Source organism: Hyla sarda, chromosome 4 (genome assembly GCF_029499605.1).
Source record: "Hyla sarda isolate aHylSar1 chromosome 4, aHylSar1.hap1, whole genome shotgun sequence".
In the NCBI taxonomy this organism is placed as follows: Eukaryota; Metazoa; Chordata; class Amphibia; order Anura; family Hylidae; genus Hyla; species Hyla sarda.
This window is the reverse complement of record NC_079192.1, coordinates 65,883,630-65,909,743: the sequence shown is the minus strand read 5'-3', so window position 1 is coordinate 65,909,743 and position 26,114 is coordinate 65,883,630. Positions and strand designations below refer to the sequence as shown.

Here is a 26,114-nt window from a genome sequence, read left to right as displayed (position 1 = left end):
TTGTGTTTGTTTGTGGGTCCATCTGAAGAGTCAAAGAGGCGTGGCCTGGGCACTAAAGTGTCCTGGGCTGCATCACCTTTCCCTGCTCCCTTGTACAACCCTCTCCACCATCCATTCTCCATCTATAATTGATAGAAAAGGCTTCTCAGTCTCTGCTGAAATCCTGTACACGGCCCATTGTCATTTTTGCAGTATAAATTGACATGCAAAGGATTTTAAATCCACACTGCAGGTCCATTTATGCGTGGGTTCTCTGTGTATTTCCAAAAATCACATCCACTTTGCTGTTACTGTATGCAGATACGCTTTATCTATATCCAAATAGTTCATCAGAACAAGAGTTAGATTAGTTTTGCATGAAGGAGCGGTATTGAGAGAACAGGTCAGAGATGTATGGGGGGGACAGGTTATGGATGTTTGTCATTGTTAGCAGTTTAAAGGGGTACTCCGCTGCCCCAGCGTTCAGAACATTTTGTCCTGAACGCTTGGAGCAGGCGGCGGTGGTCGTGACATCATGGCCACGCCCCTTGTGATGTCACACCATGCCCCCTCAATGCAAATCTATGGGAGTCTACGTCACGCCACACCCCCTCCCATAGACTTGCATAGAGGGGGAGTAACGTGACGTCACAAGGGGCGTGGCTGTGACATCACGACCCCTGCCCACACCCAGCATTCTGAAGGAACGCCGGGTGCTGCACAGAGATCGTGGGGGATCTCTGCGGGATAAGATGTCTAGGGGGGGAGTACTCATTTAAACTAAATTTGGGCAAAGGCCAGTAAAGGGATTGGCACAGGGGAGAGCCAGAAGAGAAGGGAGAGGTGGATTATTCGGTAGCAGGGTTGAGGATGGTTTAGAGGGGAGCAAGAGTGTTTGATGGAAGGCCACAGAGGAGGATGTTACAGTAGTCCAAGCAGGAGATTAGGAGGGCATGTACCAGTAGTTTAGTTGAGTCAGAGTTTTAAAAAAAATTAGCGTCTCTGAGAAATGTTTTTTAATGATAGAGGCAGCAGGACACTTGGTAAGGGTCTGGATGTGCGGTTGGAAAGACAGAGCAAAATCGAAGGGATTGGGGGACTGGGGGGGAGATTGGAGCCATTGACTGTAATTGACAGATCTGGTGGGGGGGTGAAGCAAGATAGGGGAAAGATAACAATAAATTCAATTATCTCTCAGTTATGTTAAGCTTTAGAAAGTGGGAGGGGAAGAAGAAAGATATAACTGATGGACACTCTGGGATCCTGAATAGCAGAGACTTGATATCCGGCTGTAGATTTGAGTGTCATCAGCATAGAAGTGATCTGTTCCATTCCAAAAGTATAAATTGGGAAGAGCAGGGGACAGGTTCGGGACAGAGTCTTGGGGGGACTACAACAGTGGCAAAAAATAATGCGCAGTAATTTACTATAAGAACTGGGGTGCATATTTCCTTTAAAACAATGTAGCAGCTAGTTGTTAATGATTCCCATAAAGCTGCTGAGTGGATCAAGAACCAGATGCCATCACATGGTACTCTAGTCTCCTGTCCCCTCATCTTCACTGTATTCGCTGTCGGCGACAGCGTATACAGCTAGTTGTTATAGTAGATTGGTTATTACTTGGTAGTAGATGAGGTATCTCGTAGTAAATGCCAGAAAGGAGTCTTTGTAAAGTCAAATAGTAGTATCTAGTAGTTGTAGTAAATTCTAGTAGTTTTTTATTTTAAGAAATACAGAACTCTGTGCTTACCTGCCAAGTTGAATAGGGTGTTGAGGGTATAATACCTCTTGGTGTCATCTCTCTGGATGAATTTATTGGGGTATTTAACCCAGACCTCTACCCTAAATAATAAAAAATAAAGGGGTTGAAACTTGAAGATATTTCATAACCATGACAAGTATAGAAAGATCATAAGGTTATCAAACCATCCCATTGAGCCTGCTGCAGACCCATATGTACCTACTGTATCAGTGGAGTTGTACCAGCATGGACGGCACATCTGTCATCCTAAAACCACCACTCTTGGTTTCTTATGCCTGGGGATAATGAATGATCCCACAGCACCTAGAATGTTGAATGCACTAAACTGGTTGTAATGGGGATCCTCTGCTATTATGTTATCCCCCTATAAATTGGTCAAAAATTTGTTGTTTTTTTTTATTAAGGGGGAGCATTGTTTCCTACTAAAGGTATGTTCACATGGCATAAAATATGCGGAATGTCCGGAAAACAAGGGCGGACCTTCCGCACATTTGCACAATACGGCCGGTGCTAGTACTGCTCGGAAATGCGCTGTCTCATAGACGGCAATGCATTTACAAGCAAAATCTGCGGAAAGAAAAGGCATGTCTATTCTTTCTGCAGATGCTGGAATTTCCACGGCAGAGACACCTTTCTTGCAAAAAAAAAATACCGGCCATGCTAATTTGCATGTTTAATTATATATGCGTAACATCACGGGATACACATATGAGGGGGAAATGTTGTCCTATTCTGTTACTAACTACAAATCCCAGCATGCCTTGATACAGCCTGTGGATTAGCAGCTGCCTCAAACGAAAATTACAACTCCCAGCATGTTGGACTATATAGTAGTATATAGTGTAGGTCAGTGTTTCCCAACCAGGTAAATTCTTGTGATTGGACAAGATTTGGAAAGCCACAGCCCTGTCTGTATAAGGTCTCATAGCTGACAATATATATCAGAGCAAAAACCAATCAATGAGAAGGGAAAACTGCCTGTATACCTCTGAGACAGGTTTGTGTGGAGCCACAGATTGGAAGAAGGGGATAAAAACATTCCGCTGCTCTAAAACTACAACCAGGACACTTTCTCGAGCTGGGCACCCCACAAATAGTAATCGGGGAAGAAGAGCCTAGGTAAGATAGGTGACCAAGAACCAAATGTTCTAGCTCAGCTCCAAAGATCCTGTGTGGAAATCAGAGAAGCTTTCAGAAGGTCACCCATCAGTGCAGCACTTCACAATGTGGCCGCACACTGAGGCTGCTCCCGCTTCATGTGGCCGCAAATTAGCTAATTCCTGCCAGTGACCCTGCACCCTTAGATGGGGAAAACCTCCCGGCGCCGACTGAAACCTCCACCTACCCCTCGGCAATCTTCCACCCCTCCTGGGGGCATTACACGCTTTCTAAGGCCGCCTCAGGCCTCTGCTGTCTGCCCGCCATTACGGGTCCCGCACTGGGCCTTTGGCCCTGCTCCCTGGGCCCTGCTCCTCCTCGGGGTGTTGAAGATCTGTGGGAGGAGTCGCAGCCGCCGGCACCTACCTCTGCTATTAGCTCCCAGGGAGTTAATAAGGCTCATACAATGCTAGCTAGGCGCCTTCTTGACCGGGCGGTCGCCCAGTCACCCTAGGCTCTGAAGGATTCTTCTGGTGTTCTCCACTATCATCTGGCTGACATTTCCTGCCTTTTTGTTGACTACTACTCTGGTCTTTACTCTCTTCCTTCTCAGTTTCCGTCTGACCTGGTGGAGCGTGCCGCAGAACTTATGTCTCTCGTTGTGGTTTGCCGACTGTGAGGTTCTCAAAGCTCCTATTACCCATGAGGAGCTCCAAGAGGTCCTTAAGTCTTTTCCTGCGGGTCGCTCCCCCAGTCCAGATGGCTTTCCGTAGTGGAGACCCCGCAGTCCTTAATACACTCCTTAATTACATTGATACCTAAGCCTGCCAAAGGTTGGCATGATTGCTCCAGTTATCGACCCATTGCTCCTCTGAATTCCGATTAAAAAAATTTCTAAGGTTTTAGCTGTCTGTCTCTGCTCCTTTCTCCCTTCCCTTATCCATAAGGATCAGGTTGGGTTTATACCTTGCCGTCAGGGTGGCGATAATACTTAAAGAGTGTTGGGTCTTGTTGACTTGATTAATCGGAGGTCTGAGCAGGCTTTATTTCTCAGTTTGAATGCAGAAAAGGCCTTCCACAGGCTAGGCTGGCCGTCCCTTTTTGCCACTTTGCAGAAAATTGGCATCACTGGTAAGTTTTATTACTGCACTGTGGGGTCTGTACTCTTCCCCTACTGCCCCTCTTAAACCTCCTCAAAACTGAAGCGCTCCCACTGAATCTTCCTTTATCCCTGTCTACTCTCTTGCCTGATAATTATTCTTTTAAATGGTCTTCCTCTGCTATTAAGTACCTGGGTGTTTAAATTTCCTCCCGCTTTTCCTCTCTCTATTCCACTAATTTCATCCCCCTCTTCTGTGAACTTAGGGCCCTCATAGAGAATGGCAATATATTTAGTTTTTTGACCGTATTTTCGTTTTATCTGGGATGGGAAACGGCACCGTCTCCCAATGTCGGTCATGAGGGCTAGCAGGTACTTGTGGGGACTAGTGGTCCCTGATGTCATTAAATATTACTGGGCTGCTCATTCATGCCATCTAACTGCATGGTCTACGTACCATGCCATGCATATAGTCGCAAATAGAAACTGTGGTTGGCTCTGATTCACCTCAATACCCTTCTTTGGTGCGTCCCTCTGCCTGCCGTCTCTCTGTCTCCCTTGTTGGGTCCCATGTCTCTACGTATGTGTGGGGATACTGTTCCAGGAAGTTCAAGCTGTTTTCCTCCCCCTCTCCTATGCGGTCTTTCCTTTACCATCCTGATTTTCCCTCTGGTTTGTCCTCTGGTATGGTGCGGGAGTGGGGCTCCAGGGGTCTTTTTTGCTGGGCGGATGTGGTGGACCCTCTGTCTCGCTCTCTCTTGTCTTTTGACCAGTTGGCTTCTCGTGTGGATCTCCCCTCTTCTGAACGCTTCCACTTCTTGTGACTTTATGTTCTCTACATTGAGTTCGGTGGTTGTTTCTCAACCTACCAGCTTTGAAAGATTATGCCGTGGTGGAGCTCAGACGGGGGAACTATTTTCTAATATTTATTCTATTCTTCTTCATTCCCCTGACGGTGATCCTCCGTCACACCTGTGGTGGCCCAGTACAGAAGTGGCCCTTCTCACACTGTTTGGTCCTTTCAGGTGGACTCAGTCCCCTGGCCCCACACTCCTCAGGACTCTCGTCACACTATGGTTCATATAAAGGGTTAATGTGAATTTGTCTTTAAGCCCTGTTGTTAAGTCATGTAACCAGGAAAGGTGTCAGTGACCAGGTGACTTGTGTGTGACCTATGGGAGTCCTCCAAGTTGCTCCCTTATATAGCAAGGAGGAGCTAGCTAGTTCAGTTCTATGCATGCTGAGGAGCAGTACAGTCAAGACCTGAGAGTGTCTGGTGTCCTAAGAGAGACCAAGGTCTAAGCACGCAGCCACGCTTCCATCAACAGTGAACCCCTTCAGGTGAAAGTCAAAACCTGGTAAGCAACCACAGGGGAGAAGTCTAATCAGTCATAGTCAAGTCTAAAGACAGTGTAGGATTGCATTATTCAGTCCAAGTCCACTACAAGTCCCAGTGAGCCCAAAAGTCTCCTAAAGTCACTGGTCATCTTCTTGGGCCTAACTGAGCTGTAAAGACTATTCCATCTGTCTGCCTCAGTAAAGCTGCCGTTGTTCCGTAACCTTGCATCGGAGTGATTATTTGCTCTGTGCCTGGCCCAGGAACCAGCGGCCATACCTCGGGTGGTGTAGAGGATAACCACGCCCTGGCATCACGAACACAAGGGGTTAATGCCATCTGCCCCAAGGGTAATAATATCTGCCCTTTCATTGCACCCTCAAAACACTACATTATATGAGTCGCTGGGAGGAAATTTTAAATGCTACTATTACTCTCCCTCAGTGGCGATTTACCTGGGAGCGGGGTTCCAAGGCCTCAATCTGCATTGCTTATAAGGAGACCAAATATAAAATGCTTATGGGGTGGTATCATACCCCAAAACTGCTGAATAGACTGAACCCTGCTATGCCCCCCCAGAGCTGGCGCTGTGGGGTAGGACTGGGATTGGTTTTCCATATTTTCTGGTCCTGTCCTCTTATAGTGGACTACTGGAAAATGGTGCAACGTTTGCTGACGGATGTCTTGGGTGTCTCGGTTCCCTTAGACCCCTCATATACTTTTTGCATCTATCTCATCGGGCCTTGTCTAAAAAGCCCTTTAAGCTTTTCATGCATGTTGTTCTGGCTGCTAAGGCCCTCATTGCTAAGTACTGGAAGAGGTCTCTCCCTCCCTCCGAGGTGGATTTACTGGCCCGTATACGTGAGATCCGTTCCTTGGAATCCCTCACGGCTTCCCTGAATAACTCTATCTCCTTGTTTCTCTCTGTCTGGGAACCATGGGACCGCTTCTCTGACCGACAGCCTCCGTGATCTACTCTGTTTTTCTTTCCTGTTCCCTCTTTTTCTTTTCTTTTCCCTTCCCCCTTCCATTACTTGTTTTGTGGGTTGTCTTCTCGTCTGTCTTTGAGGTCCCCTTCATGTCCCCTCCCCCTTTAATCAACTGGTGCCAGAAAGTTAAACAGATTTATAAATCTGTCCAGAGCAGGAGAGGTTCGCTATGGGGATTTGTTCCTACTGTGGGCAGTTCCTGACATGGACAGAGGTGTCAGCAGAGAGCACTGTGGTCAGACAGAAAAGAACTACACAACTTCCTCTGGAGCATAAAGCAGCTGATAAGTACTGGAAGGATTAAGATTTTTTTTACAGACGTAATTTACAAATCTGTTTAACTTTCTAAAACCAAATGATTTGAAAATAATAAAAACCTGATTCAGAGCACTCTGGACCTTAGACTGAGCCAAAAGATCACCTTCCAACTAGACAATAACCCTACGCACAGAGCCTACACATTGTCCTAGAATAGGCCCAGTCAGAACCCTGACTTGCACCAAGTCAAACATCTCTGGAGTGACCTGAAAATGGCTTTCACTGACATTCCTCATCCAACCTAACAGAGCTAGAGAACATCAGCAGAGAAGAATGGCAGAAAATACCCAAAATCCAGGCGTGTAAACCTTGTGGCCTCATCGCCAAGAAGACTGGAGACTGGAATCTCTGCCAAAGGTTTAACTAAGTCCTGAGTAAAGGGTCTGAATACTTACCGTATTTTTCACCATATAAGACGCTCCGGCATATCATATGCACCCAATTTTAAAGGAAGAAAATCTAGACAGTGATCTTCAACTTGCGGACCTCCAGATGTTGCAAAACTACAACTCCCAGCATGCCCGGACAGCCGTTGGCTGTCCGAGCATGCCGGGAGTTGTAGTTTTGCAACATCTGGAGGTCCGCAGGTTGAAGACCACTGGTATAGGAGGTAATACTCACGTGTCCCGCCGCTCCGGACCGCCACCGCTCGTCACCTCTGCCCTGGATGTCGCCCTCCATCGCTGTCGCCGCGTCCCCGTCGCTCTGGAACGTCTCTGCTGCCCGGTATCCTTGCTCTCCGTCGTCACCATCACGTCGCTACGCACGCCGCTCCTATTGGATGACAGGACGGCGTGTGCGACAATGTGATGACGACGAAGGAGAGCGCCGGCCATGCAGGGGATCCCAGCACGGAGCAGTCACCGAGGAGGCAGGGAAGGTCCCTCCCGGTGTCCTGTAAGCTGTTCGGGACGCCACGATTTCACCGCGGAGGTCCCGAACAGCCTGACTGAACAGCCATACTAGTGTCACTTTCGCTTCAGACGCTGCAGTCAGCTTTGATAGCCGCGTCTGAAGGGTTAATACAGGGCATCACCACGATCGGTGATGTCCTGTATTAGCCGCGGGTCCCGGCCATTGATGGCCGCAGGGACCGCCGTGATAGGACAGGGTTTTAATGTGTCTTTTCCGTATAAGACGCATCACTGCAATATTTTAGTTTTTACCTTTCAATGATTTAGCAATTCTGTTTTCCCTTTGTAATTATGGGATACTGATCGCAGAATGATTGGGGGTGGGGGGGGGGGCATGATTTTTTGTTTGTTTTTGTAGCATAAAATAAAAACATAACAAAATGTGAAAAAAGGGAAAGGGTCTGAAAACTTTGCAAAGTTCCTCAGTATGTAATAAAGAAAAGTTTCGGAGTGATATAGTGAGTGATGTGTCAGGACCGCTCACAGAGGAGGAGACGTTTAGAGGACAAAGAGGAGACTGAAAGGAATTCTGGCCAGTGCACAATGGAATTATGTATAGAAATATTAAACCCACAGGGATCTTCGGTAAGAATTTAGCATCATGACAGCACCAAACAAACATGTCACTCTGGATCCAGACCCTATTTCCGTCTCATAGATGAGATTGAGAAAGCAGCGGGCGCAGTCCCTTCTGCCAATCCCCGGGGTTCTTATTTTTTTACAGGCCTCCGTCCACTCACCCTCTTAAGAAGCGGAAGCCATGAGTGCAGACCAGCACATTCCCATTAGAGTCAACTTTCAGCAGGTTTCCGTAGAGACTGTCAAACACCAGACCCCTGCCGAAGACACAAGGCATAGAGATATTTAGTCATTCATTCATATACACATGTAGCAGAGGTCAGATTGTCATTGAGCACAACTTGTCATGATGTGCCATCTGTGGGTTTTCCAATGGACTGTACAGTGGTCCCTCAAGTTACAATATAAATTGGTTCCAGGACGACCATTGTATGTTGAGACCATAATTCTATGGAAACCTGGTAATTGGTTCTGAAGCCACCAAAATGTCATCCAAAAATAGGAAAAAGTGAGGATTAAAGAAAAATAAGTAGAAAACTAATATAGATAAAGCAAATCCTTACATATAAAAGTAAGAAAGATCTGCTGGGAGCTGTAAATCACTGTCTATGTAGAGGACAGGAGCTTCTTCAGTACAGTACACAGTGTCCTAAAAAAGTAACATGGAGTCACCATCACCCGGTATCCAAAGGAGCAGCTAACCCTGGAACAGGTAAAGAGTACAGAACATGTAGTACCTCCCTGTACTGTAGGGGGCACTACCAGACAGCCAGTCAGTGCATACGCTTCAGTAATACAGGTAAAGCGTACAGAACATGTAATACCTCCCTGTACTGTAGGGGGCGCTACCAGACAGGAAATCAGTGCATATGCTTCAGTAATACAGGGGTTTTACTAGTAAAATGCCCATTCCGATTGGTCGGTTCTTCCAGCCATTGACACGTTTACTAGATCTAGACTGTCCGTAACATTGTATGTTGAGTCTGGTTTCAAGTTACAATGGTCCTGAAAAGATCAGTGTATGATGAAAATATTGTATGTTGAGGGATCACTGTACAAAGCACAATCCAGCTCTGCTACATCTCAAAGCATGCAGTCATGCAAGGTAGAAAAATACACAGGGCAAAATAGTGCTCTGTCATTATTGTGTGTCAGAGAAAACACTGTATAACATACAAAAGCAAACAGAAGACTATGTCATGTGTGAGCGGCCGGATAACCTTATCTGCTGTAAACAGATCATGCAGAAAAGCGTAAGGACGTCACAAGACAAGTCAGTATGGGATTCCGCTTCTAAGCAGTATTTGGGTTCACGCCTTTGACAGTATTACTACAGTGTTACTCTTTAGAACCAGACTTTTATTAATGAAAGATCAGTTTGTTATATGTAGTAAGCCATACTGCGCCACCTGCAGGTGTGATATAGTACTACACCAATAAAATAAAATAAAAAACAGGGGGATACCTGAAGGGGGGACCTAGAACATTTGTAGGTTGCATGTACTCCAAGTGCAGTGGTCTCCAAACTGTGGACCTCCAACTGTTGGATAACTACAACTCCCAGCATGCCCGGACAGCCATTGGGAGTAAAATAACGCCAAGAAAAACACCATGTGGGTTTTAACTTTGGTATTTTTTCAGGTAGTTTTTATTCTGTTTTTGGACTTTAGCGATCCAAAAAAGTGATGGAGATACCTTTTTTTAATAAAATTTCATAGGGTACCATTAAAAAAAAAAAGATACAGTAGTGATGGAAAAAATTGTGTTTAACTAATTTTATCTTTTTTTTAATGAAAGTTTTATACATTTTTAAACAGGGACCAATTTATGTGGGCGGGCAGGGCACTAAAAATGTAGCCGACAAAAATAAAAATGTAGTGTGTATGTGTTTCACTTTTTTTTCTTTATTTTTTAAATTTTTTTTAGGTAGTACTACTACTCCCAGCATGGTACACACTGCTCCATGATGGGAGTAGTAGTACCTGTACTAATTGACAGAGCGCCCTGGGTCCGTTGCGATCCTCCAGTATAATGTATAGATGCGGCCGCTCTTCTATGGTCCCCTGCACTGACGTATATATACACCTATTCATATTTCCCACAGAGTTGTGATTGTCCAGATGGTTCCAGCCAATCACAGCTCTCTGTGGGAAACATGAATAGGTGAATATATATGTCAGTGCAGGGACCATAGAAGAGCAGCCGCATCTATACATTATACAGGAGGATCACAGCGGGTTACAGGAGTGACGTCCACTGTGATCTTTCCTTAACTGCAGGTACTTCTATGGGAGAAAAATGCCACGATTTCAAGAAACAAAAACGCCATAGGCTTAACATGCTGCGATTTTGCAAAACCACCAAGGAGCTGAAAAAGAGTGCAAAAAAGCCAAAAGGGTTAAAAAAAAAACCCCACCAAACTGAAAAACTCAAAGTGGAAAAATAATTTCGTGATTTCTCATGGATTTACAGCTAACATCTTGCCGCAGCATTTTTTTGGCCGAAAAAAGCTTCAGGGTATGTTTACATCTACTGTATTTGTTGTGGATTTTATGCTGCAGATTTTATAATGCAGATTTTATGCGGCAGATTTTATTGTGCAGATTTTATGCTGCAGATTGTATGGTGCGGATTTTATGCTGCCGATTGTATGGTGCAGATTTTATTGTGCAGATTTTATGATGCAGATTTTATGCTGCTAACTGATAATTTTAGGGCCCCCCTTATGTCTGTCAGGGCGTATTCACATTTTACAGATATGACACAATTTTTTCCTGTAGTATACACCTATAAGACGTACATAAATACATATTAGACCAGATACAGACATCTTGTCCTCTTCATCCTTGGGATCAATGGGGGCTCTAGAGACCTCTTTATACACACTTTTATGTTTGTCTTTTATCTCTTGTTATTCCTAAGGTTTCTCTATACATTGGATATGTACATGAGGAGCAAAGAACATACAAAGGGCTATGACTAGGTTTCCAATTGTTTTGTTTTTTTTTTGACAAAAATGGCAATAAAAACGCCCATTCTGCCACATGGCATTAGCAGCAAGTCAATAGGGAACTGCAAAATGCCATATCCACTTGCCGTTTTTCAGTTTGGCGTTTTTTTTTTTTTTTTTATCCTTTTGGCCTTTTTACAGCTATTTTTGGCTCCTTGGAAGTTTTTCAAAAACAACCTCTTGTTGAGGCTTTGGCGTTTTTTTCAGGACAATCTTGGTGTTTTCCTCCCATAGAAGTCTACGGGAGTGAAAAAACGCCAAGAAAAACGCCATGTGGGTTTCAACTTTGGCATTTTTGCAGGTGATTTTTATTCTGTTTTTGGACTTTAGCTATCCAAAAAAGGGATAGAGATACCTTTTTTAATAAAATTTCATAGGGTAACATTTAAATAACAAAAACAAACATACAGTAGGGATGGAAAAAATTGTATTCAATAAAATTTATATTTTTTATAACAAAATGTTTGTTAATTTTTAAATAGGGATCAATTTATGTGGGTGGGCAGGGAACTAAAAATGTAGTTTGCAATAATAAAAATGTTGAAAGGGGCCATTTAAATGTAAAAATAATATATTTTTTTTAATGAATTTTGTTAAACTTTTTATTTGTAATGTATTTTAATAATGTGTTAATAAAGTGTGTGTGTGTGTGTGTTTAACTTTTTTCCCCTTATTTTCAATTTTTTTTAGGTAGTACTACTACTCCCAGCATGGAATAGACTGTTCCATGATGGTAGTAGTTGTACCTGTACTAATAGACAGATCGCCCCGGGTGTCACTTCTGACACCCATTGCGATCCTCCTATATGATGTATAGAAGCGGGTGGTACTCCTGCCCTTCTCTAGTGCCCTGCACTGTATTCTGCGATGTGAGTTCTTCACATTACAAATTCATATTTCCCACAGAGAGCTGTGATTGGCTAGATGGTTCCAGCCAATCACAACTCTCTGCGGGAAATATGAATAATAGGTATATATATACGGCAGTGCAGGGGACCAGAGAAAAGCGGCCGTGCCACCCGCATCTATACATTATGCAGGACGAGCACAGCGGATGTCAGGAATGACAAACGCTGTGATCTGTCCTTGACTGCAGGTACTACTGCTCCCAACATGGAGCGCACTCTGCTCCATGCTAGGAGCTGTAGTACCTGCATTAATAGACAGATCGCAACAGGTGTCAGAAGTGACACCCACTGCGATCTGTCTATTAATGCAGGTACTACAGCTCCCTGAATGGAGTAGAGTGTGCTCCATGTTAGGAGCAGTAGCACCTGCAGTAAAGGACAGATCACAGTTGGTGTCACTCCTGACACCCTCTGTCATCGTCCTTCATCCTTCATCCCTGAGATGCGGAGTGGCTTTCTCCTGCACTCACATCTCTGCTTTATACTCTGGCCGGCCAGTGATGTGAAGATAAATTCACATCACTGATTCATATTTCCCATTGGGAGTGGTGATTGGCTGCCAACATCCGGCCAATCACCACGCTGGGCGGAAAATATGAATCAGTGATGTGAATTTCTATTCACATCACTGGCCGTCCGGATTATAGAGCAGAGATGCGGAGCGCAGGAGAAAGGCGCTCCACATCTCAGAAGGATGAAGGATGATCACAGCAGGTGTCAGGAGTGACACCCGGGCCAATCTATTAGTACAGGTACTACTACCTAAACATAAAGAAAAAAGTGAAAAAAGTTGAAAACACACACACACTTTATTAAACACCTTATTAAAATACATTACTAACACAAATTTTAACAGAATTAATTATAAAAAATATATAGGTAATTTTTCTATTTAAATGGCCCGTTTCTACATTTTTATTAGTGTAGGCTACATTTTTAGGTCCCTGCCCACCCACATAAATTGGTCCCTGTTTAAAAATTAATAGTAATTTTGTTATTAATAATGAAAATTTTGTTAAATAATATTTTTCAATCCCTACTGCATCTTTTTTTTTTTTTTTGGTACCCCACAAATTTTGAAAAAAAAAAGCCAAAGGGGCCAAAAATGCAATTTCCACTCAAAGGCAAAAATGCCCAAAGAAAAAAATAAAATGCCCAAAAAAATTAAAACCACCAGAAGAAAACTTAGTGGAAACCTAGCCTATAAGTACATAATCTTCCAGGAGTTTCAGAAGCCTTGTAATCTTAACCTATGTTCACACTGTATATTTTAGGGCTTAAAAACGCATTTGTTTTCCAAGCAAAAACAGACCCAAATCTTCAAACTTTTTTTGTTGCTTTTTGAGCATTTTTATGCCCATTTTTCTTTTACAGAGGATTTTTTCAGAGCATTTTGGCATTTTTCTGGTGTTTTATACTAATCTGGTCTTTGTTTGCAATTTTTCAACAGTTTTTGCCGCAAAAGGTGTAAAAAAAAATATGTACAGGGTGGGCCATTTATATGGATACACCTTAATAAAATGGGAATGGTTGGTGATATTAACTTACTGTTTGTGGCACATTAGTATATGTGAGGGGGGGGAAACTTTTCAAGATGGGGGTGACCATGGCGGCCATTTTGAAGTCGGCCACTTTGAATCCAACTTTTGTTTTTTCAATCGGAAGTGGGTCATGTGACACATCAAACTTATTGGGAATTTCACAAGAAAAACAATGATGCGCTTGGTTTTAACATAACTTTATTCTTTCATGAGTTATTTACAAGTTTCTGACCACTTATAAAATGTGTTCAATGTGTTGCCCATTGTGTTGGATTGTCAATGCAACCATCTTCTCCCACTCTTCACACACTGATAGCAACACTGCAGGAGAAATGCTAGCACAGGCTTCCAGTATCCGTATACACTGCTATATACTACTATATACACTGCAGGAGAAATGCTAGCACAGGCTTCCAGTATCCGTAGTTTCAGGTGCTGCAGAATGGGCAAAACAAAAATTGGAACAGGACCCTCAGTTTATGCAGAAGATTTTGTTCATTGATGAGGCATACTTTTAAGTGAATGGTGAAGTTAACAAACAAAACCACCGCTATTGGTCTGACACTAACCCACATTGGATAGATCCCTCCAAGACTGTTGGAACACAACAATTGATGGTATGGTGTGGTATATGGGGTACAAAGATAGTGGGGCCATTCTTCATCAATGGAAACCTCAAGGCCACTGGATATGTGAAATTGCTACATGATGATGTGTTTCCCTCTTTATGCACTGAAGCTGCACGTTCCCTGAGTTTTTCCATCAAGATGGTGCACCACCACATTATGGGTGTCAGGTCCGAGCAAGGTCTCCCGATCTGACCCTCATAGACTTTTATCTTTGGGGGTCATCTGAAGGCAATTGTCTATGCTGTGAAGATTTCTCCTGCGGTGTTGCTATCAGTGTGTGAAGAGTGGGAGAAGAGGGTTGCATTGACAATCCAACACAATGGGCAGCACATTGAACACATTTTATAAGTGGTCAGAAACTTGTAAATAACTCATGAAAGAATAAAACTACGTTAAAACCAAGTACATCATTGTTTTTCTTGTGAAATTCCCAATAAGTTTGATGTGTCACATGACCCTTTTCCTATTGAAAAAACAAAAGTTGGATTCAAAATGGCCGACTTCAAAATGGCCGCCATGGTCACCACCCATCTTGAAAAGTTTCCCCCCCTCACATATACTAATGTGCCACAAACAGGAAGTTAATATCACCAACCATTCCCATTTTATTAAGGTGTATCCATATAAATGGCCCACCCTGTATTTCTGGCATACAATGCGTGCGTGCGCAGTGTGGTTTTTTTGTGTGTATTGACTTGCCCAACAGTTGTCTCCTTTTGCGCTATTTTTATGTTCTCTGCGCTGACTTTGTCATGTATCTTGTGCACTTCCAGGGGGCGTAGTTAGCAGATGCACTGAATTTATCACTTGTACAAAAAATTGGGCACAAATTTGCACACATGTACTCCAGTGACCTGCTCTGTAAGGATGTGTTTGAGCTTTTCAAATTTTTTTTTATCTTTTGCACTATTCAGGGGTTTCATGTTGTTTGTGCAAATTTATGAAGCAATGTGTGCAACATCATTTTGTGCAGCAACTGGGAGAACCAAACACTTGCAGCAGGTTTTCGCACTACACAAAAATCTGCACTAATAATAAACCCCCTATGTGTAAACATAGGGGGAGATTTAGCAAAACCTGTGTAGAGCCAAATCTGATTGGTTGCTATGGGTAACTGCACCGCTATTGCTGTGCACAGATTTTAATAAATTATCCCCATAGTCTCTGGACACGTCTGAGCACTTTTTGTATGTTATTCATATATTCCTAGCAATCCCACATGATAAAAATAATTGACTCAAACCTTGTTGGGAAGCTTGGGTCATATTTATACTCAAGAATTTCATGGGGGTATCCAATAGAAACCAATCTGTCCAGCAGAAGCTCAAAGCCAAGTTCTTCATAGTCTGGGGAGCGGTACACTATAGGAAAAATCAGTAAATAGTAAATATCATAACATAATATAGAATATAATCAGGGGTGTAACTATAGGGGTGCAAAGGTGGCAGTCGCATTGGGGCCTTGGTGCCTAAGAAGGACCCAAGGCACATCTGCCCTATAAGAGTTCAGTATTATAAAAGTACTAGCTGAGTACCTAAAGTTACCCATCTTTTTCCTACCTAATCCTGGGTGATGAAAAGCAACAAAGGAGGAAGCTTTCATCCGCCATTTGACTTCATATTCTGACCACATATCCCGTCCTCATATTCTGACCTCATATCCCGTCCTCATCTCCTGTCCTCATATCTCATCCTCATATCCCGCCCAAAGTTGGGGCTGAGTTGTGATGAAGAGATTGTATGCCGAAAATAGAAGGAGGCATGGTTTTGTGGCAGTGGGCATGACTTGCAAGCCGTACCAATGCACAAAAAGGGAACATTCACACGAGCGGATCCCCAGCATATTTTACGCTGCAGAACTGCTGCTGAAGGACCGCTGTATGCTGCCTTTACATTTGCCTGCTCGGAGCGCCAATACGACGCTACGAGAAAACACATTGAACGATGTGCATGGGGACCGGCCACGATGTGTGCGATGTCGCCTCGCATGCGCGGTGTACTAGCACACATCGCGGCCGGTCCCCATGCTCTATGAGCTAGGCCGAGAGCTGCGATGAGCAATGTGCGAGAATACTGTGCATGCACGCTGCAACTCGCCGCTCCGAGCAGGCAGATGTAAAGGCAGCATACAGCAGTCCTTCAGCGGCAGATCCGTAGCATAATATATGCTGGGGATCCGCTCGTGTGAATGTACCCAAAGGGTAGGAAGAAAAGGAGTGGTTTAAATGGTGGGTGTGGCTTTGCGAGATACGATGTGGCATGCGGGGGGGGGGGCTTACCAGCCGGACTGACACATTCACCAGGAGATGCAGAGCAGAGCTTGGAGTAAGGTACAGGAAGTCCTATATACTTGTATGGGACTTAAGACAAAAATCCCATCCTTCATGTAAGGGGGTAGGTTAGGGTTAATTTAACTATCATATATTTTTATTTGACATAAAAGTAACGTATGTATTAAGTTTCATCAAAACATCTCCAGCCATTTGGAAGTTATGCTGGAACATACATTTCCCATAGACTTGCATTGGACGTTGAACAAATTAAAGGGTTAATTTATCAATCCTATGTTTGTAGTTGACGTATAAGTAACATGTGTACCAAGTTATTGAAATATCTTCAGCTGTTTGGAAGTGATGTTGGAACATACACACATACATACACACACACACACTGAGTTATATATATATATATATATATATATATATATATATATATATATATATATATATATACTCGAGTATAAGCCGAGTTTTTCAGCACGATTTTTCGTGCTGAAAACACCACCCTCGGCTTATACTCGGGTGAACTCTCCTCCCTCAGTAGTCTTCAACCTGCGGACCTTCAGATGTTTCAAAACTACAACTCCCAGCAAGCCCGGGCAGCCATCGGCTGTCCGGGCTTGCTGGGAGTTGTAGTTATGAAACCTCTGGAGGTCCGCAGGTTGAAGACCACTGTGGCCTTCGACATCATCCAGACCCCCCACCCCCTTTAGTTTTGTACTCACCTCCGCTCGGCGGGACATTAGGTTGCGCTGGTCCGGTGCTGCAGTACTGTCCGGTGGGGAGGTCGTCCGGTGGGATAGTCGTTCCAGGCTGTCCATCTTCACCGGGGGGGCCTCTTCTCCGCGCTTCTGGCCCGGCCCGGGAATAGTCATGTTGCCTTGACGACAACGCACAGAGACGTTCATTAGCAACGTCCCTCTGCATCGTCGTCAAGGCAACGCCTCTATTCCGGGTACGAAGCCCGGAGAAGAGGCCCCCCCGGTGAAGATGGACAGCCTGGAACGACTATCCCACCGGACGACCTCCCCACCGGACAGTACTGCAGCACCGGACCAGCGCACCCTAATGTCCCTCCTGAACGGAGGTGAGTACAAAACTAAAGGGGTGGGGGGTCTGGATGATGTCGAAGGCCGCAGTGGTCTTCAACCTGCGGACCTCCAGATGTTTCAAAACTACAACTTCCAGCAAGCAAGGCTTGCTGGGAGTTGTAGTTTTTAAACATCTGGAGGTCCGCAGGTTGAAGACCACTGTATCAGACATTGACAAGCGGTGATGATGATGAAGGGGGGGGGCTGATGACATGTGGTTATGATGACAATGGGATGATGAAGGGGGGTGTGGGATGATGAAGGGGGGGTGTGGGATGATGACGGGGATGATGAAGGGGGATGATGAAGGGGGGTGTGGGATGATGACAAGCCGATGATGACAGGCAGTGATGATGAAGGGGGGATGATGACAGGGTGATGATGACGGGGTGTTAATGACGGGGGTCTGGATGATGACAGGGGGGGATGATGTATTTCCCACCCTAGGCTTATACTCGAGTCAATAACTTTTCCTGGGATTTTGGGGTGAAATTAGGGGCCTCGGCTTATATTCGGGTCGGCTTATACTCGAGTATATACGGTATATAGATTATAAACAGCACATAGGGCCCTGTTGCAGATTTTGGCACAGAATTGTAAGAAAATATTGTCTTAAATTTATAGTCATTTCTACATAGATAATCTAGCATAAAAACAGAAAAGCAACTTACTTGCCAATGTATAATCCATATCAAATCCAAAACATTTTATTTTCTCCAAGCCCAGACTGCGATTGACAAAAATCCTGCAGGGAAATAAGAAGATAACATCAAGAATATGCACAAAACCAAAATAAGTTTAGCTCACCGCACCTGTACTCACTCTATAGATGTCCCCGTCTCAGAGCGCGGAGAGCTGGAGCGTGCTAGGTCCAGAATCCCCCCAAAAAATAAGATCCAGCTCACAAGGAAAACGTCCCAAAAAATCTAAAGGCTTTATTTAATGCATCCAAACTATACGAATCAGGTAAACACGACCTAAAAACCCGACTGACGCGATTTGAGCTATGTGTCCTTATGAGTTATAGTCAACGTCAAGAATAAAATCACATGCAGTATTTCTCATCTGATCTAAGACCCTGCATAGATAAGTACTATATAAGAATACGGTTTGTCTGAAAGGGAAACTTTACTTTCCCAGTATATTAGGGAATTGCTCCTGTATATGTTGAATTAACTATATAATAAGATTACATAATATGAACCTGTCCTCAAAGGTACGTCAAATAGAAAAGAATGATTGAATATTATATATCCAGTAAGAATATAATAAAAATAACATATATATATATATATATATATATATATATATATATATATATACACACTGCTCAAAAAAATAAAGGGAACACTAAGATAACACATCCTAGATCTGAATGAATGAACTAATCGTATGAAATACTTTCGTCTTCACATAGTTGAATGCGCTGACAACAAAATCACACAAAAATTATCAATGGAAATCAAATTTATGAACCCATGGAGGTCTGGATATGGAGTCACACTCAAAATCTAAGTGGAAAACAACACTACAGGCTGATCCAACTTTATGTAATGTCCTTAAAACAAGTCACAATGAGGCTCAGTAGTGTGTGTGGCCTCCACGTGCCATATGACCTCCCTACAACACCTGGGCATGCTCCTGATGAGGTGGAGGATGGTCTCCTGAGGGATGTCCTCCCAGACCTGGACTAAAGCATCCACCAACTCCTGGACAGTCTGTGGTGCAACGTGGCATTGGTGGATGGAGCGAGACATGATGTCCCAGATGTGCTGAATCGGATTCAGGTCTGGGGAACGGGCGGGCCAGTCCATAGCATCAATGCCTTCCTCTTACAGCAACTGCTGACACACTCCAGTCACATGAGGTCTAGCATTGTCTTGTATTAGGAGGAACCCAGGGCCAACCGCACCAGCATATGGTCTCACAAGGGGTCTGAGGATCTCATCTCGGTACCTAATGGCAGTCAGGCTACTTGCCAAACGTTGTGCACGGTGTTGGGCTGTAAGCACAACCCCCACCTTTGGACGTAGGGCCCTCATACCGCCCTCATGGAGTCTGTTTCTGGCCGTTTGAGTGGACACATGACATTTGTGGCCTGCTGGAGGTCATTTTGCAGGGCTCTGGCAGTGCTACTCCTTGCACAAAGGAGGAGGTAGCGGTCCTGCTGCTGGGTTGTTGCCCTCCTATGGCCTCCTCCACGTCTCCTGATGTACTGGCCTGTCTCCTGGTAGCGCCTCCATGCTCTGGACACTACGCTGACAGACACAGCAAACCTTCTTGCCACAGCTCACATTGATGTACCATCCTGGATGAGCTGCACTACCTGAGCCACTTGTGTGGGTTGTAGACTCCGTCTCATACTACCACTAGAGTGAAAGCACCGCCAGCATTCAAAAGTGACCAAAATATCAGCCAGGAAGGATAGGAACTGAGAAGTGGTCTGTGGTCACCACCTGCAGAACCACTCCTTTATTGGGGGTGTCTTGCTAATTGCCTATAATTTCCACCTGTTGTCTGTTCCATTTGCACAACAGCATGTGAAGATGATTGTCAATCAGTGTTGCTTCCTGAGTGGACAGTGGGATTTCACAGAAGTGTCATTGACTTGGAGTTACGTTGTGTTGTTTAAGTGTCCCCTTTATTTTTTTGAGCAGTGTATACATACATATATATATTTTCCCAGAGAACTGAACTATATATATATATATATATATATATATATATATATATATATATATATAATTATCCTTATGATATTCTTACTGTATATATAATATTCTATCATTCTTTCCTATTTGACATACCTTTGAGGACTGGTTTATATTATATAATCTTATTATATAATTAACTCTTTATAATTCAGGTCTATTGGGGTTTAGGTAACACCAACAACCTTGGGTTCGCCCTTTACTATAGTGAGCTACACTACTTTCTTTCTCCTGTATATGTTTCTAACTTGAGAAATGGAAGTGAATCAGGTGATGGAGGAGAACACATGGGAGTAAGCGAATGTCTCCAACATCAGCGGATACTGTGTATAGTATTTTGTAGATAGGGCAGCAGAGGAGCTATCACCATCAGCACATTGTAACAGACCCTCTGCTGTTTACATTTAATGATTATGAGGCAGATGTACACTGATGATGCTGTATGAGAGCAGACACGAAGAATGTTATTTCCTTGTCGCTACTCGCATATGTTGCCTGAATTGCTTCCGACTGTAAAGATAAATGTTATTGATACCTATGACCTCCTCTACATAAATGTGTCGTCATTTTTTTCCCCTCCGGCGCTGCAGAAAATGCACCGTAGAGAAAATAAAGCAGGAACTGACCCCATTCATGTGAATGGGACAGTTCACAATCATCCAGCGTCTCTCACCAGACTGGCACAGACAGGGGAACACATCTTTTCATTTTTCAGAGCACTTGCGGATAAAATATAGTATTAGGACATGTTCACGCAGAAGCATTTTTGTGGAATGTCCGGGAGAACATGCTAGCACTAGGACCGCTCGGAAATGCGCCGTCTCCTTAGATGGCAAAGCATTTCTGAGTGTATTCTGTAGTAAGAAGTCAGGATCAAATTTTAGTCATTAGTAGTAAGAAGTGAAATTTTCTACAGCAGATTTTTCACAAAAATTGCAGATCCCTATTAGAAACAATGGGACTCTGCTGAAACAGAATTTCCGAGTGGAATCCAGAGCCAAATTCCGCTCGAAATTCTGCCATTTGAACATGGCCATAATGGGGTATTCCAGGAAAAAGCGTTTTTTATATATATCAACTGGCTCCAGAAAGTTAAACAGATTTGTAAATGACTTCTATTAAAAATATTAATCTTTTCAGTACTTATGAGCTTCTGAAGTTAAGGTTGTTCTTTTCTGTCTAAGTGCTCTCTGATGACAACTGTCTCGGGAACCGCCCAGTTTAGAAGAGGTTTGCTATGGGGATTTGCTTCTAAACTGGGCGTTTCCCGAGACAGGTGTCATCAGAGAGCACTTAGACAGAAAAGAACAACTCAACTTCAGAAGCTCATAAGTACTGAAAGGATTAAGATTTTTTAATAGAAGTAATTTACAAATCTGTTTAACTTTCTGGAGCCAGTTGATATATAGATATATATATATATATATATATATATATATATATATATATATATATATATATATAAATTTGTTTCCTGGATAAGCCCTTTAAGGTTAGCTCATTCCAATGAATGGCTATCCATGTAATACAAGGAAGGCTCAAATAGACCAGAAAAGAAGTCAGGCTCTCCATTCCGGACCATAAAAGGGGGCACAGGGTGGCGGACCCTGTGAGTAATGTTTATTTTCCTATAATAAGACATAAAGATAGGAGTTGTCTTTAAAAGAGAACAAAGAGTCAGGCAGGTATATAGCCAATAAATTAACAAGCTAAAGCAATGTTTTCCAACCAGGGTGCCTCCAGCTGTTGCAATACTACAACGCCCAGCATGCCCGGACAGCTTTGGCTGTCCGGGCATGCGGGGAGTTGTAGTTTTTCAATAGCTGGAGGCACCCCGGTGAGGGAAACACTGTCCTAAAGATAGATGTCAGGGAACACCCAGGCTGAAACTATGGACACTGGTCTGTCTAGGTATCTAGGGCTAGGTTCACACTGCGGAATCTCTGGGCAGAAAATTCGCCGGAGATTCCGAGTATGGTCGGCGCTAGGACCGCACGGACACTGCAGTCTCCAATAGACCGCAATGTGTTCCGCGAGTATTTCTACCTGAAGAATGAGCAACGCCATTCTTCAGGCGGAAATTTCCAAGCGGATTTTCCGTTCACAAATTGTGTGAAGAGTGAATTTGTGAACGGAAACCCATTCACTACACTATACATTTTAGCAAGCGGAATTTCTGCCTGCAATTTCATAGCGGAATTGCAGGCGGAAATTCCGTAGTGTGAACATAGCCTAATGTTTATGGCAAGCATTAGACAACTACTTCTTTTTTAAAAGCAATGAACATTAAAGGAATTGTCCCACCATTAAGACATCCCCCTTCCTACAAGATAGAGGATAAATGTATGATTGTTGAAGATGAATGTATAATTGTTGTGGGGTCCTAAGTTACCCTAAATCCTTCTGAGTTGTCCCAGCAGTCAGAGATAAAGCACTAATGTTTTCTCCTCTGGTTAGGGCCTTAATGGTTTACGGCAACAACAACCATGAACATGTTTTAGTATAGACACAAAGAATTTGACAAACGTTCTCGTATTGTAACATTTCTCTAAATATACAAAGATGTTTTGCAACAATTTGACAAATGGTCTTTCCAGTTTTACAGAAAAAGCAAAAGAAGGATGCCTTTAAAGGGGTACTCCGGTGAAAACCTTTTTTCTTTTAAATCAACTGGTGTCAGAAAGTTAAACATATTTGTAAATTACTTCTATTAAAAAATCTTAATCCTTCCAGTACTTATTAGCTGCTGAATGCTACAGAGGAAATTCCTTTCTTTTTGGAACACTGATGACATCACGAGCACAGTGCTCTCTGCTGACATCTCTGTCCATTTTAGCAACCATGCATAGCAGATGTATGCTAAGGGCAGCATGGTGGCTCAGTGGTTCAAATCCCACTAAGGGCAACAATAAATAAAGTGTTGTTATTATTATTATTATTATTATTATAACGTCAGCAGAGAGAACTGTGCTCGTGATGTCATCAGAGAGCATTCCAAAAAGAAGAGAATTTCCTCTGTTGTATTCAGCAGCTAATAAGTACAGGAAGGTATGTAAACTCTTATAGGTATAATATCTGCATTTATATGAGTATTTATATATATTTATATGAGTATTTGCGACAAGAAATTGTAGATGAGAATACACCAGTATGGTTGTTATTCAATACAAATAAAGCTTATCAGTACTCAGAAATAATAGTACTTAGTATTCCCATATACAGTAGATTTGAGAAATGATCGATTATGACAAAAGTACACATATGCTTTGTGAATAATAAATAGATACCGCCCGTCCTATGTGGGTATAGATCAACTATTACAGTAAATGATGATATGCTGTAATTCAGTAGTGCCTCTATGCTTATGTAGTTCGGCCCGTCCTACATTCACATATCACAGTCAATACGTTAGCGATCAATTAGCCGTCGGTCGTATATAGCACAGAGCCCCCAGGTTTAAGACCCTGCTTCTAAACAGAGCGGAAAAATAAAAACAGGGCAACCAACAGTCACAGTAATGCCATAATAGGGGTGATACTTATGTGTCCAGATGATGAGGATGTAAACGTGTATTCTGGTGTATTCTCATCTACAATTTCTTGTCACAAAGGGGGACTCATATACATGAATATATTATATCTATAAGAGTTTGCATAGGGTCTGACCCAATTGAGAGAGATCGCCCATCCACCTAGCTAGTGAGTGTTTTTGTAGGGACATCTAGTGAGAACAGGGCAGGTTTCGGAGCGGGGCCGTCCTTATCAGGATGTCAACTCCGCCTTGGGGAGGTGTACTTTAGGGATACCATAGGGCTCTATAGGTTCCCGTGCCCTGCCGTCCCTACCCTTCCACCCCCAAGCCATGGGGTTAGGGCTAGTGATAGCCAGGTGTGATACGTTTGTATAATCATTTTTATCTGCATTATTAACTACATTCCTATATCACCTCGTGAGAGGTATAAGGAAATTTTGTTTCACCTTTTTGCGCACTTTATTTTTGGTGTATTATTTAAATGATGGTAGCCCGGGATTTACGGGCATTTTATTAAAGATCCAATAAATGTTAAGTTTTAGGCTATGATTGGCCTTCCAGTTTTACCTCTGCACTGTCCAAATTAAGGAATTCTTGGTCCTTTTTTGGTTATAGCGGGGATAGCAATGACAATGATGGCAACAATTAATTATTTTAAGCAACAACAAAAAATAAAGCAGATTTTATTGGATTTCCCATTTTGTCGCTCATGACACAATATTTATCCCCCCCCCCCACCCCCCACGTCAGTCAGATTTGAAGAATTGTGGTGACATCAATGGTCATCTGGAGTCACATTTTTCATTATTCTCCCAAAATGATCTGTATTGTGGAAAAACTATGCTGTGGTGGCCAAGCTCACCAAAAATGACAAAAGTGAACTCCTAAAGTTACCTAAAGTTTACACTATAACCCCCCTTGTCTCCAACAAATTGTGGGTCCTGACCAACACCCCAGATGGACTGTGTTGTGGGGGCATTATAGTATGTCAGAGGCCTCGAAATACTGCAACAGTCAAGAGTGGAACCAAAATGTACCCAATAAAAGCGCCAAGTTGGGTGATACATCTACTGGGCTCCTTTTGCATTCCAGCTTATTGAACTAATGTTGTATATGTCAAGGTGGCCAAAAGTGGAAAATCATTCAGAACTGGTGACATTTTGCCTGAGCCTGGCATTTGTGCTATATTATATAGTATATAGTACAGATTGATAATTTTCTAGTTGAATAATGCAAATATTAAATCAATTGCTTTTCTAAAAAAGTATTCAGATGGTAGTATCATATCTTGGCACATGCATGGGTTTAAAAAGAAGACCTTCTTCTTTGTGTCTATGGTCAGTTTACATGTTGCCCAACCTGTCACTCACCTGTGGTGGTAATCTCTCTTCAGCGTGCGTAAATCGATACCACTGGTGTCGGTGACGCTGAGGCGATGGTCATGTAGCTGGCGCCCATCGGTACCCATGTTATGCTCCTTACTGATACTGCCCATGGTCAGACTTCTCTCTGTGCCAGCTGAATGCTCAGTGCCGCACTCACTGTACTCTCAGTGCCATATCACTAAAGCTTAACACCCAGGTCCAAGGGTCTATCTTGTGCTGCAGATTATGTTATCAGAAGTGGACAGCCGCTGCCTCATCCCTCCCTCCTACTCCTGTTCCAGCAGCCCCCTCCTCTCTACAATCCCTCCTGTTCCCAATTCTGTGTCTCATTCAGTCTTCCCCTGCACAGTCTGTCACTTGTCAGTCTATCTATGTTCCTCACATTGCATCTATCTCACTGTGTCACACCATTCTTCATATTTTTTGCATCTCTCCTCCCTTTCTGCTTTTTTTAAACTATTAAAGCAAAAAATATAATTTCACAAGTTTAGTAGACTTGACCGTTTACCTGTGGGGGAGATTTATCAGAACCTGTCCAGAGGAAAAGTTGCCGAGTTGCCCATAGCAACCAATCAGATCCCTTCTTTCATTTTATAGAGGCCTTTTCAAAAAGGAAAGAAGCGATCTGATTGGTTGCTATGAGCAACTCAGCAAAGTTTTAATAAATCTCCCCCGTAGTGTCTATTGTGACTGGTCCCAAATCAAATGCCATCATGTACGGTGATAGTCTATCACTAGGATATGACATCATTTAATGATTGGGGAGGGTTCCGGACAGTGCAATTTCCAGCCCGGCACTTCAGCGCTCAGAACAATTATGTTTAGAACAGGGCCAGCTCTGCCGGCAAAATAGGCAGCTGCCTAGAGCGCCCTCTTGAGGGAGGCGCTGCTCTGCCCGCCACAACTTAGCCAGCCAGCTTCCAGACCACACGCTCACAACCAGCACCACTCCCCCG

The 26,114-nt window shown here is 43.3% G+C and overlaps 1 protein-coding gene across 1 annotated transcript in view; it reads right to left on the bottom strand.

The window, feature by feature from the left end:
- The window catches only part of LOC130368052 (cytosolic purine 5'-nucleotidase-like), a 50,014-nt gene extending 24,380 nt beyond the window's left edge, over positions 1-25,634 (bottom strand). The window contains exons 1-5 of the mRNA XM_056571277.1: positions 25,144-25,634; positions 18,203-18,276; positions 15,406-15,523; positions 8,236-8,331; positions 1,730-1,821 (exon numbers count right to left, since the gene is read on the bottom strand). Of these exons, the coding sequence (XP_056427252.1) occupies positions 1,730-1,821; positions 8,236-8,331; positions 15,406-15,523; positions 18,203-18,276; positions 25,144-25,268 (505 nt within the window). The 5' untranslated portion in view covers positions 25,269-25,634. The remainder of the gene's footprint in view (positions 1-1,729; positions 1,822-8,235; positions 8,332-15,405; positions 15,524-18,202; positions 18,277-25,143) is intronic.
- Between the last annotated feature and the right edge of the window lie 480 nt (positions 25,635-26,114).